The following is a 20498-nucleotide window of genomic DNA, read 5'->3' as shown; positions in this document are numbered from 1 at the left end:
ATTGCATATCTTGCTGGACTGTGTTTGGTTCTCTCTGGAGTCTGCTATCCGCTGAGTCTATTGTCATCATTGACTGTGTTATCATTGTGCTGGACTACTTCAAGAGACTTTCTAGATTGCAGACCTGATCAGTCATTTACATATATATATATCTATATTGTGCATATTACTGTGGATCGTGTATAAGGTGCCTGTATATATCCTGTGTTGCAGTCTTCCCCCGTGCACCTCCTCACATATATATGCAGTGGTACAACTTGCTGATGTCAGACCACTGATCCCTGTTTCCGGTATCACCTGTTCCATTATCCTCTCACATAGCAGTGGTACAACTTGCTACCGCAGACCACTGACTACCTGGATACCTCCACTTGGATTCCATTCCTTCACTCAGACAGCGGTACAACTTGCTACCCGCAGACCGCTGACTCTCATCACCTCCTTGTCTCTGTTGGACATTCCTCCTCACTATAGCGGTGGTACAACTTGCTATCGCAGACCACTGACTACCTTCACGTGTCCTGGTCCATACAGTTCCCTGTGTATCATTACCTCATTATTACCAGTGTTGCTAGTCATAGACTTTCCTGAGCATCTCATCGGTCATCATTTCATGTTCCGTGATCACCCAGCTACCAGAGTACCCTATTACCATCTACATTGCTCTGGTAAGCCTACCATCTGGTGATCCCTGGGTAAAGACTCCTAGTGCCCGTGACAATGATGTAGATGGTCCGATATATATCGATGATGAAAGCCAAGAACTGATCATGGATCAGGATTTATTACAGATAGTACATTATGTTAGGTGTTTATAAAAATTAACATGGCATCTACTATGCATGCAAACATAGGGGAAAAAGAAAAACTAATATCTACAAGAAAAAACAAGAAAACACATCATTACTTAGACACAACCCTAATGCTTATGAACGTAAAAATTTAATTTAGCAAACTCATCCAAACCTCATCTTAGGGAAGAGAAAATCTATTATCACCAATCCAAAAAAAAATCCATTTTGATGGACGAGATACAGATATTTTTTTGTTTTTCAAAAAGAATGAAGAGTCGCCCAGTTATGCAAAAGAACATCGTGAAACATATTTGAATTGTCTTATATTTCATCCACTCGATTGTGATCTACTGTCATATTGGAAGCTCAACCACGTGGCCAGAATTACCAACATTTGTTAATGTTCTAGAGTAATTTCTGATCATGTCTTCAGTGCTGCCAGTGGAATTGCGCAAGATTCAAACCAGCCATTTCAAACATGTTGGAATTTAAATGGCTATATTCAGAGACAGGCTGGGCTGGGGGGAAGGGGCATCTGCCCCCCCGGGCCGGTTCCATAGTAGGCTACCTTGGGCTGGGTCACTGGGCCACCTGCATTCTTTTTCCTTTAAAATAGGCTGTTGAATGGAATCTTGCACCCCGGGCCAAAATTTGCCAGCCCTCCCCTGGCTGTATCATATAGTAACTTTAACAATTCTCCATGTGATCAATGGACTTGAACACAGTAATGTTCGCTGTTTAAATTAAAATTATTATTATTTGTATAGACTAATCCCCATTAATTTCCTTCTCGGTTACTCTCTACAGACTTAATGGCAATAATCTAAGAGATGATGGAGTTCGGTTGTTCTGTGATGCCCTAAAACATCCGGAGTGCAAGATCCAGACTCTATCGTAAGTTGTCTTGTTATATCTGGCTGTATTACCTCAATTATGCTATAACCCTTCAATTAACATATTTAGTGTAATAATTTTCACTAGTTTCACCACTACCATTACATAAAGTGCCAGATCAGACTTCAATGCAGTGAGATGGAGACCTCAGTAGAGTTCTGTTGTAGAATTATAGACAAATTGAGCTCTTTACCAGTTATTGGCAACAGTAATGATACCGAAGGCGCGGCCCTTTTGTTTGCTGTATGGAGCTTGGGATGTCTCCTATAAAACAAATCTCAATAGGAAATGTAATTACTTAGGTCTGTCCCACTTTACTATTTGCAGTAATGTGACCCCTATATTTAAAATTTGTCTTACCTAACATTATTGTGTGAAAATGCATTTTTGTAGATACAACCAGTGAAACCTAGAACCAACTTGTTTTAATATTGTGATTTTATTCTATAGATTGGCAAGTAATAGACTGACAGATATTTCCTGCTGTCATCTGGGATCTGCAATAAGTAATAATCAGTCCCTGAGAACACTTGTACTGTCTTATAATACAATGGAAGGTCCTCACTTCAGTGACTTGATGACATCTCTGTCCAGTCCAACATGCCGGATAGAGGAGTTACAGTGAGTATAACAAATGCATGCAGACGTATGTAGTAGGAAATATTATATAGCTTTATTATATGTCTAAAAACACAGATAACATTGGATAAATGACATTAAGGGGTAGATTTATCAAACCTTCTAAAATGGAAAATGGACATGTTGCCCATAGCAACCAATCAGATTCTAGATATGATTTTCTACAATGTACTTGATAAATTATAACTAGAATGTGATTGGTTGCTATGGGCAACACCTCCACTTTTCCGTTTTCAGAAGGTTCAATAAATCTACCCCTGAGTGTCATGTACAAACTGCAAAGTTTCTATACAATGTTCTTTTATGTCTTTGGAAACACCCTCACAAGAGAAACTTTTTTTTATATTTCTGTGGGTTGAAACAATAAAAATGTCAAAGTTCAGCCTCCTGCCACCTTAGAATTCCTTCATTTAAAGTTTTAAGCATTTCTTTAATACTGCTCTGTTTAGCCTCCTTTATGGCTTAAGTTAATAGTGAGAGTGAAAATTGTGTCTTTCAAGCTTTTTATTACATTTGTTTACATTTTAATAGAAATGTGCTTCCCTGCAGAAGTGCAAATAAAAGGTGCAAAGTGCTTCCCATTATAAGCATAAGAGTAACCGAATGTAGATCCAATGTTCGTGACCTTTGAGTTGGTGGAGAGGTCAAGTCTTTTTGCAAGGACGTAATTTCAACCCCTTTATCTCATTTAAATAATTATGTCCTGCAAAATTTGTATCCCTAGAATGGTGCAGTATTTATAACTGGATTTAGAAATGACAACCCTTGTCCCAGGGGGTGCTTTCTCTTTTGAAATTTCTGCGCCTCACAGAGGGCAAGGTTTGAATGTGTCTGATGGCAGGAAGGGTGTATACCAAATAAAAACTTCATCGACAGTCACAGAAATGCCCTTAATCCACAAATAACATAAAAACCCTTGATAAGTGCTTATATAATGTGTCAGCTTCTAACCTTATATGTATATTGTTGTGAGGTTATGGGGTTCTTTATATCACTCGGACCGACACCAAGTATAAATCCATTAAGGTTTATTTAAGTATTAAAGGTACTCTTAACACTCAGGACCATCAGCAGAACACACCAGCGTAATATACAAACACCAATGTGTGTAATAGAGTCCGGCAAATGGAGGGTTACTATTCCCAAAGTAGATGACTGTCAAAACGTCTCAATAGCACACAAATTCAACAGAGTCCTAATGGCAAGTTTACCCTGACCAGAGCATCATTTATTAGGTCAGTCTTCCCCAAAGTGAACACCCCTTTGGACTCTCATTTATATACTGATTAACACGTTTGCCCTAAAGTCACTTTTCTGGACGTTCTCCTTTAGATTTCTCACTGTCAACTTTATTTTCTGTTTCACCGATCAACAAAATTCAGCTTTAGTTTGTCAGCTGTTCTTATTGTTTTACTACATACCTGTAGCACTTGTCATCCCCTATCTCTCCCGCTACCCTCTCTTCATCCTGGGAAATGATCGATGACAGGAGAAAAATTGTAAACTGGTCTCTGACACAGAATCGAATAACTAACTTTTATTGTGTGATTATAAAATAGTAGGTTGTTTCTACAGCCCTGATAAAAAATAGTGAAACTTCCGAAACGCGTAGATAATCCACTGTTATTGTCCTTCTGTAACTTCAGTCTCAATTTAAAATATCTTAGCCTGAACTATCGCCACTATATATATCATAAAAAATGAAAGTGGTGGGCAGGGTGGTGGTAAAAGGTGGTAGATGAACTACAATAATGAGAGAGTTATTTTTTAACGAAATACACAGTTTATTTACCATCATGTTAGGACAATTTGCCTCAATTTTTATAAGTCATCCCCTAAGAGCTGATGATAGCTAAAAGTCTCAATATTTAGAAATTACTGTTTGAGAGATTTTAATAAATGATTAAATTATCTTTATATCATATTCTGCTTTCCTTCTCCAGCCTGGATAGTACTGGCCTGAAGGACAGTTCCTGTTCCCATCTTGCATCTGCAATAACAAATAACCAGTCTCTGAGTGTACTATACTTATCTTTCAATGATCTGACTGGCCCTCACTTTGGGGATTTAATGACAGCTCTGTCCAGTCCATCGTGCAGTATAGAGAAATTAATGTGAGTATAACCGGATCATACAGTTGTGAGACATATAGGGTGGGAAATGCTATAAATATTTATGCTATTACATTTTGGTTTTATTTCTAAATGTATTTCTATAGTAATCAAAGGTCTAACTGCCCCTCATTATTACATATTATCTGGGATTAGCTATCTCAGCATTTCACAGCCATTATTGTCCTGTGGCTATTTGTTTATTTTGGCCCTATATGTGCAAAATAGACACAGAGGAGGTCATTTAAGACACACACAATGTGCACACAGTAAATGTCTATCTTTAAGCATTACTTTGCCTATGGGAACCCACTCCACTCATTTTATGGTTCACACCTAATTTCTGGTGTTTAAAGTCACCTTAATGGACTAGAAACGTGCCTGTTTCTAGTCCATGTGAAGTGCAAGTGAAAATTTTCTTAAGATAACCATAAGGACAAAGTGTAAATGTCACATCAAAAGTTCACCATCCTGGCACTTTAGAGCCCCCTTTCAGTTAGATTCTTCAATTAAATTAATCATAAGGATGAGAGGACATCATAACTGTTTTTATTATGTAACGCCCCCTAGTGACGTTTTAGTAAAACCTTGCACCTCAGTGAATACAGGAGGGGTCACCTAGAGGGCAAGCTAGAAGTTTAAGAAAAGTTAAATAAACTAGTTACAATGGTGATAACCCAGCCCAGTCTGTGAGACTAGGGGAGAGGAAGGAGGGGCTGTCAGCAAAGGAGAGAGAGAGAGACAGAGAGAGGGGAGACACAGGAGAGGAGAGATGGTAGCTGGGGACCTGGGAGAGAGTGGGGTGGAAGCTCCAGGATTCCCCAGCATTGCCTGGAAGTCTGAGCATGGTGACTGAGCCAGGGCAAGGAATGTGCCCTGGATGAGGGGGAGAACTCCATGTCATTATAGAGAACCCAAGAGAGAGGGGAACACTTCGCATGGAAGAGGCCCTGGAGTGAGGGTTGCTACAAGAGGCATGGTAGCTGTAGTGTCATAGCCTGAGGCTGGGAGTACACAGAGTGAAGTGTCAAAGCCGACAGGAGACATTATCCCCGCAGAGGAGGGATGAGCTGCAGCTGAGAGGTACACAGAGTGTGTCAGAGCTGCATGGAGGAGAAGCTGCCTGCCTGTTAGCATCCATGTGAGTGCCCCTGCGGATGAGGGTGATCTGCAGTGACGTATGGGGTGTAAGAGACCTATGATTTATGTTATATAACATCTGGATAACATTAAGAACTGTGCAGGAGGAGTAATAAGATATTTGCAACCTTATTCGTATTGCTCATTAAGAACTGTGCTGGAGAGAGTAAGCAGATGTATATATTTTTCTTTATTGCTGCAACCATTATGATTATCGTGCTGGAGGAAGAGGAGTGTAAATAAGGAGTTCAGTTTATCATAGAGATGGTCTGGCGCCCAAATTATTGTGACTTTTATTACACTGCATTACAAAGTGACATTACCTGTGTCCCACTAACTACAGAGAAACACCTGCATGTGCAGGGACCCCCTGATTATTTACACCCATCAGCTAGCCAGGGCTTGAGGAGGAGGTGCACTGTGTACCCATTGCACCCCACACTACACACAGTGACAGGGGGTTACAATTACATGTTGTGATAGTGTGTTTATAACTTTTTACTACATTGCTTGGTGTGCTAATGGAATTGTGCTTCTCTGGTGAAGTGCAGCATGGAAGTGTAAGACAGGTCCATCAGCTTTGATCTGATGCAGAATCATTTAAGCGGTGGAAATGGTCATATGTGATGTCCTGTATGACAAGGAATGGCATGAAGAATGCTCCCTCTCCATCCTTTTAACTCACTACAATAATCTTGCTCAGCAAAAGGTCATTTCGTTTCTGCACTGCACCTCTAAAACAGGTGCATAGGTATGCCTACTGCGTACTTATGGAGAACCAAACTTGAAAGAAGCTAAGCATAGGCAGCATGCTGCTATCCCACAGAGAAGGTGCCTTGGAAGGTGGAGAGTCTCTATCCTAAATCATTCTAAAAAAGGAAAAGCCATAGTTTGCATGAGTGGCTTGCTAGTTTCCAGATTAGCATGAATGTTCTGAAAAGACTGAAAATTTGCACATTATCACAGGCCATGCCTGCATTCGGGTCTCGGCACACTTACCTGCTCCACGCAAGGGTCATCTCGGTGCTGAGTGCAGTAACCATCTTCGATTTTGGTCTGAACATGTGCAGATCTTCTTTTGAAACCTTCTCTTCTTTACTATTGGTGCTTTTCTCATTAGCAGGGTATTTAAAGCACCTGAACCTGCACTCAGGTGCCTGTTCTTTGTGTGTCAAACCCTGACAGTGCACAGATGTGGCTCCCTTTGCTTCTGCTGTTTCAGTTCGCTGTTCCAGTGATTTCCTCAGTTGCTGTTCAGTGACACTCATCCTCTTATATCACTTCATCGTGTTCAGTTCGCTGTTCCAGTGATTATTCAGTTGCTGTTCAGTACCACTCACCCACAGCTGTCTCCTTCCTAAGTCTGTTCACCTCTCTGCGGTTTTCTCGCTACAGAGTTTCTGTAACGGATTACTGGATATACTACTAACCTTGGTTAGCGCTGGCTTACCTGAGGCGCGGAGTCTAACGATCTCCTCGGTATTCACCAAGAACCGCCGCAAGGCGGGGTGGGCTTTGCTGCCAGGAGTCGCAGGTCGCGGTCCTCAGGTTTGCCTCAAGATGTAGTACAGCGGAATAGGAGCAGGATGAGAATAGTCGGACAGGCCGGGTTGGTACACAGGTAGGCAATGCAGACTGATACGGGAGACAATCTCGGAGTCAATCAAACCGGGTGGTTACACGGGTCACCAGAACAGATGCGAAGTCAGCTAGCCAGTTCGGTACACAGAGATGGCAGATAAATGTGTAGAGGAAGGAGCGTCGGACAATCCGGGTCAGGAGCACAGGCTATTAGGAAGGTCAGCAAGCCGGGTCGGTACACAGGGGTAACAGAGTCCAGAAGGGTTAGCAAGCCGGGTCGGTACACAGGAGATCAATACACACAAGGAGCTGAGACCAGGAGGACACAGGAATCAGGAGCCAGGAACAGGTAAGTTGCTCTGACACTTCTAGAGTGTCAGAGCGCTGTTTAAATAGGAAGTCCAGATTTGAATTCCCCGCCCAGGTCTGGCGGTCATGTGACCGCCGAACCCGGAAGTGTGGCTTCCGGGTCCGACGGAGTGGTGGGGGAGCGGAGGAAAGGTAAGTATCGTTACAGTACCTCCTACCTTAAAGGTGGACTCCGGACACCTACACAGGTTTACAGGGAAATTTCTTATGAAAAAGTTTGAGTAGACGGGGGGCATGTAGGTCAGCCGCTCTTACCCAGGAGCGTTCCTCAGGGCCATATCCTTTCCAGTCTACCAAGAACTGTACGGAACCTCTGACTTTACGAGAGTCTAGGATTTGTTTCACCTCATATTCACCCTGATTCTGAATAATAACAGGAGGAGGTACTCTGGAAGGAGTGGAAAATTCGTTATTAACCACTGGTATCAGCAAGGAAACATGAAAAACATCTGGGATACGAAGAGAATGTGGTAATTTTAGTCTGAAGGCTACTGGATTGATGATCTCGGAAATGGAAAAAGGACCAATGAACCTTGGGGCAAACTTCTTGCTGGGAACCTTTAAACGAATGTTCTGTGTAGACAGCCATACTTTGTCCCCGATGGAGAAATTAGGACCAGCTCTTCTCCTTTTATCGTAGGCCTGTTTAGAGCGAGTGATGGCCTTTCTAAGGCTTAATTTGGTTTGTTCCCAGATGTGGGAAAACTTGCGAAATAATATGTCCACTGCTGGAACCTCGGTAGAAGAAATCTGGGAAAAGGTGGGTAATCTGGGATGACAGCCATAGAGAACAAAAAAAGGAGAGTTGGAGATAGCCTCGTAGAAATGCTTATTATGGGCGAACTCAGCCCATGGAAGGAGATCCACCCAATTGTCTTGATTGGCAGAGATGAATATTCTTAAGAATTTTTCCAGCTCCTGGTTAGTTCTCTCTGTGAGGCCGTTAGACTGGGGATGATATGCGGAGGAAAAATCGAGTTTGATTCCAGACTTGTAACAAAAGGATCTCCAAAACTTGGATATAAACTGAGAACCACGGTCAGAGACAATGTGATGAGGAGAACCATGAAGACGGAATATCTCCTTAATAAAAATATCGGCCAAAGAGAAGGAAGAAGGAAGACCTTTCAGTGGAATGAAATGAGCGGTTTTGGAAAAACGATCTGTGACCACTAGAATTACTGTACAAGACTTGGAGGAATGTAGGTCCGTAATGAAATCCATGGAGATTTGTGACCACGGGTATTCGGGAACTGGCAGTGGAAGCAAATGGCCATAAGGTCTCCTCCTAGGAGTCTTGTGTTGGGCACATAAGGAACAAGAAGACATGAACCTCTTTACATCCTCTTGTAAGGAAGGCCACCAGTAGTTGCGAGATAGCAACCCCAAAGTCTTGCGAATGCCAGCGTGACCCGAGAAGAGGGAATGATGAGCCCATCGTAACAGTTTGATGCGGAGAGGAGCAGAAATGAAGGTCTTGTTTGGGGGACAGCTTCTCTTGAGATGTGTTGCTGCCAAAATTCGGCTAGGGTCCAGAATAAATTTATTCTCCTCCAATGGTTCCGAGTCAGCAGGATCAAATGAGCGGGAGAGAGCATCCGCCTTAATATTCTTATATCCAGAACGGAAAGAGATGTTGAAATCGAATCGGTAGAAGAATAAGGACCATCTTGCCTGCCGAGGATTTAGACAGCGAGCAGTACGCAAATATAGCAAGTTCTTGTGGTCGGTGTATATAGTAATAGGAAACTGAGCACCTTCTAGGAGATGTCTCCATTCAAAAAGAGCCAATTTAATGGCCAGGAGCTCCTTGTCCCCAATGCCGTAGTTCCTCTCAGCAGGTAGGGGCGACGGGAAAAGAAACCACATGGACGTAGTTTACCCATAGAATCTCCTTGAGAGAACTGCTCCTGTACCTACGGAGGATGTGTCCACCTCCAGAATGAAAGGACGGGAACAGTCAGGTTGTTGGAGGATGGGAGCCGAGGAAAAGAGAGATTTTAAGGTAGCAAAGGCCTGAGTAGCTTCCACAGACCATACTTTGGCATTCGCAGACTTCCGGGTCAGTGCGGTGATAGGAGCCACAAGAGTAGAATATCCTTTAATAAACTGGCGGTAATAATTGGAAAAGCCTAGGAACCGTTGTGTAGCCTTCAGACCAGAGGGTTGAGGCCAATCTAGAATGGCTTTTAACTTGGTGGGGTCCATTTGCAATCCAGTTCCAGAAATTATGTAACCTAAGAAAGGAACCTGTGTTTGTTCAAAGGTACATTTTTCTAGTTTGCAGTATAAATGGTTTTCCCTGATCCGAGGCAGGACTTCCAGGACATGTTTGCGATGCGATACCAAATCTTGGGAGAAGATGAGGATATCATCTAGGTAGATGACCACAAACTGATACAACAAGTCTTTAAAGAGTTCATTCATAAAACCTTGAAACACAGCAGGAGCATTGCACAACCCAAAGGGCATGACTAAATATTCAAAGTGACCATCCCGGGTATTGAAGGCAGTCTTCCACTCATCTCCCTCCTTAATATGCACCAGGTTATAGGCTCCTCTGAGGTCCAATTTCGAGAAGATGGTAGCCCCCTTAATCCGATCAAACAATTCAGAGATTAATGGTAAGGGGTACCGATTCTTTACGGTGATGGCATTTAGATCTCGGTAGTCGATACAGGGGCGGAGGCCCCCGTCTTTCTTTTTCACAAAAGAGAAGCCTGCCCCAGCAGGGGAAGAAGATTTTCGGATGAAGCCCTTTCTCAGAGTATCGTGGACATAGTCCTCCATAGCCTTGGACTCGGGTATGGAGAGAGGGTACACTCGGCCTCGAGGTACTGGTTTACCAGGAATCAAGTTGATGCTACAATCCCAAATTCTATGTGGAGGGAGTTTCGTAGCTTCTTGTTCACAAAAGACATCGGAAAAGATTCGATAGGGCTCAGGAAGAAGGGCCAAGGGTAATCTCTTGTGGCATTTGGAATCTCTTCGAGGAACCACCTTAGAAAGGCAATGAGAAAAACAATGTTGTCCCCAAGATAAGACATGACCAGATTGCCAGTCAATATTCGGGGAATGGAGACGAAGCCACAGTAGTCCAAGGATGACTGGATTGGTAGATTTGTGAATCACAAAGAAGGAGATACTCTCCTGGTGGAGTGCTCCAATCTGAAGAAGAAGAGGAGTGGTGCGTACAAGGATAGATCTGTAAACACCAATGAGGCAGGGACTGATGTGAGTGACAAATATTCTCTGTACAGCGCTGTGGAATTAGTAGCGCTATATAAATAAAATGATGATATAGCGCCACTAACCAGTATGGGGTTTTTGGACTATGGGAGGTGACTGAAGCACCCGGAGGAAACCCATGAGAACTTGGACAGTATCTGACTCAGATGGGTTGGGATTACTGAGGGACACTGCAGGCATTTTGGGCCCCTGCACTGTTATTGCTATTTCTTTTGGTTATTCATGCTCTGTCTCAGGGGCGGATCTAGAAATTTTTTCTACCCCGGGCGATATGGGGTGGGGGGGCGATTAGGCTTCTAAGGCTGCCGGCGGCTGCACAATATGTGCAGGTCCGTTCGGCAGTGATAATGTGCTGTCCCGCTGCTCTGATTGTGTTTAAAACACAATCAGAGCAGCTGGGCAGCACATTATCACTGCCAAACGGACCCTGCACAGTGTGCAGCCGCCGGCAGCAAGCCACTGCTAGGGGGGGCAATCGCCCCCATCGCCCCCCTGGATCCGCCACTGCTCTGTCTATCTTCTGTACATTTTGATTGATAACTTAATTTATTTTTGTGTAATATCTTAGCTACATATTCTGTGCTTGTCATGGTTTTGTAATATTTAGATTTTATACTCAATCATTACATTTGCACAAGGTAATCTGTTATCCATCATCTGTTTCTAACTGGGAAATTCAAGAACTTTTCTTTAATTGTGTGGTATAGTTATATGATGCTCCTCTGTTGGTATTAATGTTAAACCTGTTATTACCAGCAGGCGACATTATAGAAAATAACATTTTGTTTCTTACCTATTGTCAGGATGAGAGTATAAATCTGATATGCTGAAATAGAATATTGAATGTCAGGGCCAAAATAAAACTTTGCATGGATACATAAATGAACCTGATCTTCAACTCAGATAAATGTGTGACCAAATGTTTTTTTAAATGAAAAGATTAGCCCAGTAGGAGGTAATTAAGTTAAGCAAACCCTTTGTCAAGAGACCAGCTTAAGATATGCAGATCACAGACATCCATTGTTTTTGATCATGTATTTCACTATCTAATTGACTTCCTTTCAATAGGTTTTGTAAACACAAACTAACCACTGGTGTAAATTAGAGAGCCATATGCCTAGGTGAGAGTCTTGGAGACTCCTGTATAAAATCTGTAGGGTCTTTATGCAGGTATATAGAAATATGAATTTGAAAGGAAATGCCTTCATTTTTCATATTTTGGAAAAATCCATTTTCCACTCCGTACTGAGGGGCAAAAACCACACCAGGGTTGTGAATGACAGGTACGGGTGGTATCCGTGAACAACTAAAATCACATATCTTTAGAAAAGGTATGTCACATTGTCAAAAGGTCATCATGTTTGGTATCAAAAGATGGACAGAGTCATAGGGGATTTATTAATGATAAAACTGGATGGATGTAATGCTCTACAGAAAATATAGATCACATAGTAGAATTGGTTAGTAAATCAGGCAACATGAAAATGGTGATTGAAAAAGTGTCACAGGCCACAACCCCCGATTAGCATTAAACACTGCCCCTGTGAAGACCATTTCATTTCATTTTGCTTAAAAACCTGTGTTTTGAAAGGACAAACTCAGCTTCTTGGGGAATCAATCTAATTGAAGGACTGTCCATCTTTTCTGCCTACCACCAGGCATACAGATTATTATATGTAAGTGATGCTCTATACTTTTACCCCTTTTGTTTTTATAACTGTTTGCCCTTTTTTATTTGTATGTCAAATCTTCATCTAATTGTTTTTATTATCTGTAAGCATTGCACTTTTTGTATATTAAATTTACAATTTAACAGTTCTGTCCTTATTGCACTAAACAAATTCATTGCCTGTTTAGAAGAGACAGATTGCTTGGCTGGATTAACTCTTTAGATACCAGAGTGAGAAGAGTTAACTATTTAACTACCAGGGCTTAGAGTGTGCACAATTGGGTGATTAAGTCATAGGTTTACTCCGGGCCTTATACGTAGCTGGTGGCAGTTGCTGAGAGGTGTGAAGCCTGCATCTGTGTTGGGAAAAGGGACCAGCGAAATCTGTAGCCTTAGAGAAAGAGGTGAGTATGAGATTTGAGGCTGGAATCCTGTGTGATCCCTTGCTGTAAGCTTCCAAGTCATCAGTGCGCAGAGTGCGGTTTTCCTACCTGTGCTTCCACTATTCAGCAGGTCCTCACAGTGGGTATTTCACCTTGTGGGTGGAAACATCATGTAAGTAAAAACATTTTATGTTTTGTTCTGCATGCTGGTTGTAATTGTAAAAAATACAGTTGAAGTTTTCTCTGATCTTTAACAGGCTCCTAGATATTCTGCTGAGAGATGACCATGTTCCATTCCTGGTATCACTGAGTAATAACACAAAACTCACACATCTGGATCTGTGCTATAATTACATTACAGATACTGGTGCCAGTTACATCGAGGAACTAATACTGAAGTCACCCAGCCTGAAACAGATCAGGTACCTACAACAAAGACAGTTCAATCACTATACGACATTGATGCTGTATCTTGTACAGGGGTAGCACAGTTCTAGGACTGAATCTTATCCAGCTCAGTGAACACATATTTCCCAAAAATGATTGTGCCCTAACCTTAATGACCTGATTAAAGCTTACTCCATCTCTCCAGCTCTTTTAAATCAAGTATTTTTTATTGTAGAGTTTCGACAACAGACATAGTATAACGAAATAAAAGAAATTAAACAAAAACAAAACAAAACAAAGCCGTACAGCATAAATAATTACAGGATGTAGGTAAGTTTGATTCAAGCAGAACAGGTGGAAGCATGGATGTATGTAATTAAACATATAAACATGTATGTAATTAAACATATAAAGATAGATATAATATATATAGGGGGCACTTTAAAAACTTGCCATCAGCTCCCATTATAAAATAAGAATTAATTCAGATTTTTATAGAGCGGGTACTCAATAGCTAAAGCCATGGTGCATAGAGTAATGAGAGGAAGGATGAAAGGATAACCTTACGCCCATCCATATTTGTAAGAAAGTCCCAATAATGGTGTATGTAATTGAATGTATATATATATATATATATACATACATATATATATATATATATACATATATATATATATATATATATATATAACACTTATAAAACTTGTAATCAGCTCCCACTATGAGGGAACAGTTAGAACTGGATTCGATTTTAATAAAGCGGGTATCCGGGAGCCACAGCTATAATGCACAGAGTAGAGATGAGGAGGATGACAAGTCAGGAGAATTGAGCATAAATAAGGTCTAGTTCAGACTTGTGTAGTTTGTATTTTGAGGAATACCAAGGAGACCATATTTTTTCATATTTGTGTCTTGCATGTCTCTCTGTATACATATACCTTTCATGATTCATGGTGTCATTCAGTAGAGCTCTCCATTTCTGTAAATCAGGGGCATCCGCTGCAAGCCACGTGTGGGCTATAATAACCTTGGCTAGGGTTGTGAGGGTAAAGATATATCATCAACTAGTTTTAGATAAACTATCATCCAATGGAATACCAAATAAACATATCCTTGGTGCAAGAGGGGGAACCCCCTGCAACGTATTACAAATACATGACCACACCTTTGTTTTATTAAGTAGTAGACTATCAGATGCATGATGATAATTTAGTTCTGTATACATAGTGGAGATAACTATACTCCCACCCATAGTTTGTAAGTTTCAATGGGTGGAATTTGAAGTGTGGGAGGAGAGCCACCAAACTGTGATTGAATAGCATGTCTGAGCTGTAAGTAACGGTAAAATTGTGTGTGGTAAACCAAAGTCTTGCCTAAATTGAGCAAAAGACTTAAATACCCCAGAGTCGTAGAGATCACCTATTGCAGACACCCCATGTTTGTTTCAAAATATATTATCACTCAGTTTATTTAGTTCTGGTAACATAGTATTGTGCCAAATCATAGTGTCTGGATCCAGGCCCTCTCCTCCATTAACCGGTGAGCCATATTCCATATCCTAATTGCCTGAGACAGAATGAGAGGGTCAGACCTTACCTATCAGAAGCACCTGGAGTGGGGAAAATAGAGGCCCCGTTCGCTCACCAAGAAAACCAACTAAAGAGCTATTCTCTGCGGCATATAACCAGTCTTGTAAATGTGATAATTGAGCTGACATATAATAAAATTTAAGATTGGGAAATGCTAGGCCACCTTCCCCTTTAGATTTACAAAGAGTATCCAATTTAATTCTGTGCCGCTTATCACTCCAGATGAATGAGGAGAGTAAAGAATTAATGATTTGAAATATATACGATTTGGGATATATATTTGTGAGTGCTGTAAAGCAAAAAGATATTTGGGTTGCATAATCATTTTAAATAGATTGATTCTCACTCCCTGTCACAGTCAAAGGGAGCCGCTTCCAAGTGTATGACCTGTGCTTAAAGCGTTTCGTGATGGGATCAATATTTAATTTAATATAATTTTTTGAGTTAGGGGTAATCCAGATACTGAGGTACTTGAAATACTGCGTCCATTGAAGAGAGATGCCCGGTGGAAGCACAAATGGGAGGACACCATGAACTGGGAATATGCAGGATGTATCCCAATTTACTTTTAAACCAGAATAATGGCCAAAGTCATCTACAATTGCTAATAAGTTATCTAGAGACGCACTTGTATCTGACAGAAACAATAGCATGTTGTCTGCATATAAAGCAATGGTAGCTGTGGCACGACCAATTGGAAGGCCATGTATACCAGGATGAGCTTGAACCAAGAAGGCCAGCGGTTCAATTGCCATTGTGAATAATGCAGGAGAGTGGTCACCCTTGACGGGTACCCCTTTCAAGACTAAATGGGGCCGAATTGCATCCACCTACTCACACCCACGCCTTTGGATTGAGATACAACATTCGGATCTATTGAATAAATGTAGGTCCAAAACCAAACCTCCTCAGCACATCCCAGAGATAGATCCATTCCACCGAGTCGAAGGTCTTGACGGCATCCAGAGATACCACTGCAGCCTACGGCTCGGATACATGAGCCATCTGCAAGTGCATATACAAGCGATGTAGGTTAGTGGCAACGGATCTGCCCCTCATGAAACCCGTTAGGTCTGGATGAATGATCTGACTTATAACAGTATTGAGCCGGATGGGCAGAATTTAGGGCGATAGGAATCAGGATATCGGAGGTCCTTGTTAGGTTTGGGTAAAACTACAGTTAATGCTTCAGACACTGAAGGAGAAAGGTATTATATTCCAGTAATTTATTATAGAGAGTTAGAAGTTAAGAGACAAAAAGCTATTACATTTTTATACAGTTAAATCGGGCCTTGTGATTGGGAAAGGTATTGATTGCCAACTCCACCTCTTCTGCTGTGAGAGGGGCATTCAGGAGGGCACTAGACAGCCTAGGAAGGTGGATGGAGTTCAGATATGTATTAAGTTGCACCTCTGTATAAGATACCTTGGATTCATAAAGCGCACTATAGTAATTTTGGAAAGGTGTTAGCAATACCAGTTCTCGTGAAATGTTTTACATGGTTGTAAATAAAGATAGTCATGACTGCCCTATTTGTTCCCTCCTCCCGAGCCTGGCAAGCCATACAACTACTACCCATGACCCCCCAGTGTACTGGGAATGTCTAGTAAATAATAGCCTCCTCTTAGCCTTGTAGAACAAAAAAATCTGACCACTCACTTTGTTTACTCAACCACCCAACCCTATATTAAATTGTACGGGAAACCAAGTGTTTAGATTCAAGATTCCTGCACTGTTGTTCCAATTCGAACTCCCTATGCCTACTAGAATTTTTAGTGTCCGCTATTTAGTGTTTGCTATGAATGCCTTCAAGGCATCCCATATAAGTGTTGGATTGGCAATATTATTGTCCCCAAAATATCCCTCCCACAAGGATATGAGATGTGAACTAGCTGCCATAGGCTGCAACCAAGCCAGATGTAGCTTCCAGAAACGCATACCATTTTCTGTGGCAATGTCAACCTGAGCTATTACAGGAGAATGATCGGAAATGCCTCTTGACAGGTATTCTATTGTGGACACTGCGGGCAACAATCTAGAGGAAAAAAGGATGAGATCTGTTAGAGAGAGTGAATTAAAAGTAGTGGAGTGACAAGAAAATTGCAGCTTATCTGGGGGACGCAATCTCCAAGCATCTACACGTCCCATCTCATTAAGAAGCTTAGAAACAGCCATAGGTTTTGATGGCAATCGCTCAGTAGCATCTCTCTACCTGTCTAGAGTAGAATCAAGAACATTATTAAAATCGCCCATACATACAACTAGGGTGTCAGGAGATTGAACCATGAAGGACGCCGCTTCTCCAAGCACCTCGGCACCAGATGGGGTTGGGATATAGATAGCAAGTATAACAAATGGTTGAGGACTCGATCACAGCCCGCAAAAACACAAATCTATCATTAAGGCTCTAACTGTAAGTAATCTAATGTGAAGCGTTAGTGTTTCCTAATTAACTGAGAGATTCCTCTGGAATTAGAAGAGTGTACGGAGTGATAGGCTCATCCCAACCATGGTCTCTTCAGTGCCATAATTTTGCTACCATGTAGATGAGTTTTCACCAGACATATGACATCTAGAGAATATTTCCAGAGATGGGACAGTACCAGGGAGCACTTGACCTTATCATTCAGACTCCTGACATTCCAGGTGAGCAAGCGGAGCCCACCCACAACAGGATTACTTACTGCCATAACGATTCAGGAGAAGACTTCTGACATTAGGATGAGACAGTGTTTGAGAAACACTCATTTGAGGATAGGACTCCATAGAATTGTTCCATTGTTGACTAAAAGAAAAATATAACATTGGCATTATAAGAACAGAGATAACCCACATGTAGTTCACCAGCATGCACCTAGTGGATTCCTTATAATAAATGCAACTAAAAAGAACAAAGTTAAACATTGAAGCAAACCTGCTCTGTTAATTTACCCAATACATCATATAAGAATGTAGAACAGAAAGCTGTACGGCAGGGAAGGAGCATTTGTCAATTTTCAGTGAGGGTTTGTCAAGCACAAGCACATGCAGTCATGTCTGAATCAAGCTCTGATGATCTCAAAGTTACTTGTTTTTCTTCCGCATCTCTTGAACCAGTTAGAGGGTTAGTTTAAGTCCACATCCTAGTGATGTCAGTATAGCATGCATACTGTAAAATAATGTACAAATGTCCGGAATGTACAGTTGACATTAAGGATAGCCTAATAAATGTTTTTCCAAGTGGTCAACAATAAATATAAATATATATATATATATATATATATATATATATATATATATATATATATATTGTGGCACATCTGACACCTTCTGACTTGTCATGTTGTTTACACCTCCTGGTGACCCTAATGCTAAGCTAAACATAGTCTGGCTCTCTACTGACTGGCCAGCTCTTCCAGCATCAGTCACAAACGCAATTGTCCAGGTTTTGCATACACAAGTCTCATCCCCTTGGACTACTTACCCCATTAGACAACCTGTGTGTGTGTAGGCTAGGAGTTTGTCTGTGTACGGAATTAGCTATGTATGTAGCATTCCCCTGCAAACTTCTTGGGACCTCACCTGTCCCTGTGACTGAAAGGTGTGGCAAATAGGCCTCTTTGCTACTATATATATATATATATATATATATATATATATATATATATACATATATGAAACAGAAAACAGGCAGGGCGCCTTATAGTGTAGTATTGATTAAAAAAGGGAGGGATAGATAATACCATGTGTACCGTTAGGTAAGCAGCCGTAGGTTTTACCGAGGAAATGGAGTAGTTTCTGCTATATTCATAATCCTCCAAGTCTCCATCAATCAGCAAACAAAAGTGAAAAGGGCAAACATAGTTTGACACCGTATTGCCAAAATATAATGAGGATCATACACCATAAACCACCAGGGCTCTATAAGGTGTATGGGACCAAGGTCTCAGATACAAATAATGGAACACCCATATAAGTGCAAGTAAATGAGTCTGCGTACCAGATATATATGAGAATTCTCACATCTCAAAAGGATTGTTGATTGCAGGTTATCATATGTGCCCAGTAGTTGAATTCTCAATCCCAACCTCACTCAATTAGCGGAAATTAATCAGATTGAGTAAGGAAAATATGTTGGTATAAATCCAAAATTTAATAAAAAATTTAATAAAAACACTCACATGAGGTTATGGAACTAGCGCAGAATGCCAGAAGATACAACCCAACGCGTTTCGTCCTGTAACACCAGGACTTTATCAGGAGCAGAAATATATGATCTGAAATCCTTCCTCTCAGCAAACAGACAGGGCGTGTCTGGCTGTGCAAAAACCCTCCTTTTTTAATCAATACTACACTATGAGGCGCTCTGCCTGTTTTCTGGTTCAGTAATTTCTACGGTCCGGACAAACCATCTGGCTTCAGGCTTCCAAGGCTGCCACTCTTACATGAGTCAAGTGAATTTTAATGTGGACTTTTTATTTGGGATTGACTGTATATACATATTCTGTTGAGACAATTGATTTAACAGATACGCTGTGGTGATCAGCGCCAATTTATATCTTTTTGTCTACTATATATACACATATATATACATCTCCATTTATAATCAAAATGACAATTATTGACAAGTAACCCTAATTGTGGAAATTTTTTTTCATTGCGCTCCTTTGAGAATTTATATTCCAGACACATATCCTACAGTTTCTGATCTATTAGAACAGAGTAAACCTATATCCATAGTCAGCACCACATGTATCTGTTGACTACGGGAGTATGCAGAGCTGATTTACATGCGGTTTAAAACAAATGCGCAGTGCGATCAGTATGTGTGACTTAATGACTCAGGCCCTGAGTGTTGGCTCTGGTGTTCTGCGTTGAAGTCTGTGATGATTAAATATTCTGCATGATATACACAGGACAAAAATGTATAATATACGATTAGCAGATTAATCACACCGCCTGGAGGACCTTTTTTTTCTCTAGATTTTTTATTTTGAATATCTCACTTTCAAGCTTTCTGGATAATACTGTATGTGATTATGGTTTTTTAAACAAGGGATCCCATAGAAATTTAAACTCACAAATTTTTGCTGAAGTACTTGTTTTGTGTTCTCTCATGTTTAGCCTATTTTTTAATCATCATTTGTCCTGGGAAGCAAGAGACAAGTTAAGAAAGCTGAAAGATCGCAAGCCAGGCCTTCTGGTTTCCATAGACTAGGCAAATTGGAAGTGGGAGCGACTATTCAAAGAGACCGGATGAAACATTCAGATTACCCTGTCTTCTTATTTAGAATGACTATGAATATTGTTTAATAGCCCAAAGTGCAAGTTGGCCAAACAACATTGGTGACTTACGGAAATGAAGCAAATGACATGTTGACATGCTGCGAGTTATGTATAATAATGTGTTATGACTGAAATAAAAGACTTTGATGGATATGAGCAGTGTTTGAATTGTATCATGTTTGTGACAACATCATCCTTGCTCATGAAACATCATAAGCAAAGGATCACAGTGTTATGACCACACACTACATGAGATGATGTGATTTTCTTAAGATCATATTTAAACGTGAGTAAAAAGACAATGCAATATCCAGCACATAATCCTAAGCACTGCACAGAAACAGTATAACAGTGAACAGTAACAGAAACAGTGTATATAGTGCTGCAGCATTACCTGATCTGACAGTTAGATGAGAAATAAGAATAC

The 20498-nt window shown here is 40.9% G+C and overlaps 1 protein-coding gene across 2 annotated transcripts in view; it reads left to right on the top strand.

Moving 5' to 3' along the window:
• The window catches only part of LOC142102389 (NACHT, LRR and PYD domains-containing protein 3-like), a 39595-nt gene extending 19392 nt beyond the window's left edge, over positions 1–20203 (top strand). The window contains exons 6-10 of one of the 2 annotated variants that reach the window (XM_075187248.1): positions 1602–1688; positions 2139–2309; positions 4271–4441; positions 13087–13251; positions 19910–20203. In XM_075187248.1, the coding sequence (XP_075043349.1) occupies positions 1602–1688; positions 2139–2309; positions 4271–4441; positions 13087–13251; positions 19910–20003 (688 nt within the window). In that variant the 3' untranslated portion in view covers positions 20004–20203. The remainder of the gene's footprint in view (positions 1–1601; positions 1689–2138; positions 2310–4270; positions 4442–13086; positions 13252–19909) is intronic. The other variant, XM_075187257.1, reaches the window with a different exon arrangement.
• Positions 20204–20498: the final 295 nt, after the last annotated feature.

The sequence above is a fragment of the Mixophyes fleayi genome, chromosome 1 (assembly GCF_038048845.1).
Source record: "Mixophyes fleayi isolate aMixFle1 chromosome 1, aMixFle1.hap1, whole genome shotgun sequence".
Taxonomy (NCBI): domain Eukaryota; kingdom Metazoa; phylum Chordata; class Amphibia; order Anura; family Limnodynastidae; genus Mixophyes; species Mixophyes fleayi.
Note: the sequence above shows the minus strand (reverse complement) of the source record. Positions and strands in the feature narration are given on the sequence as shown.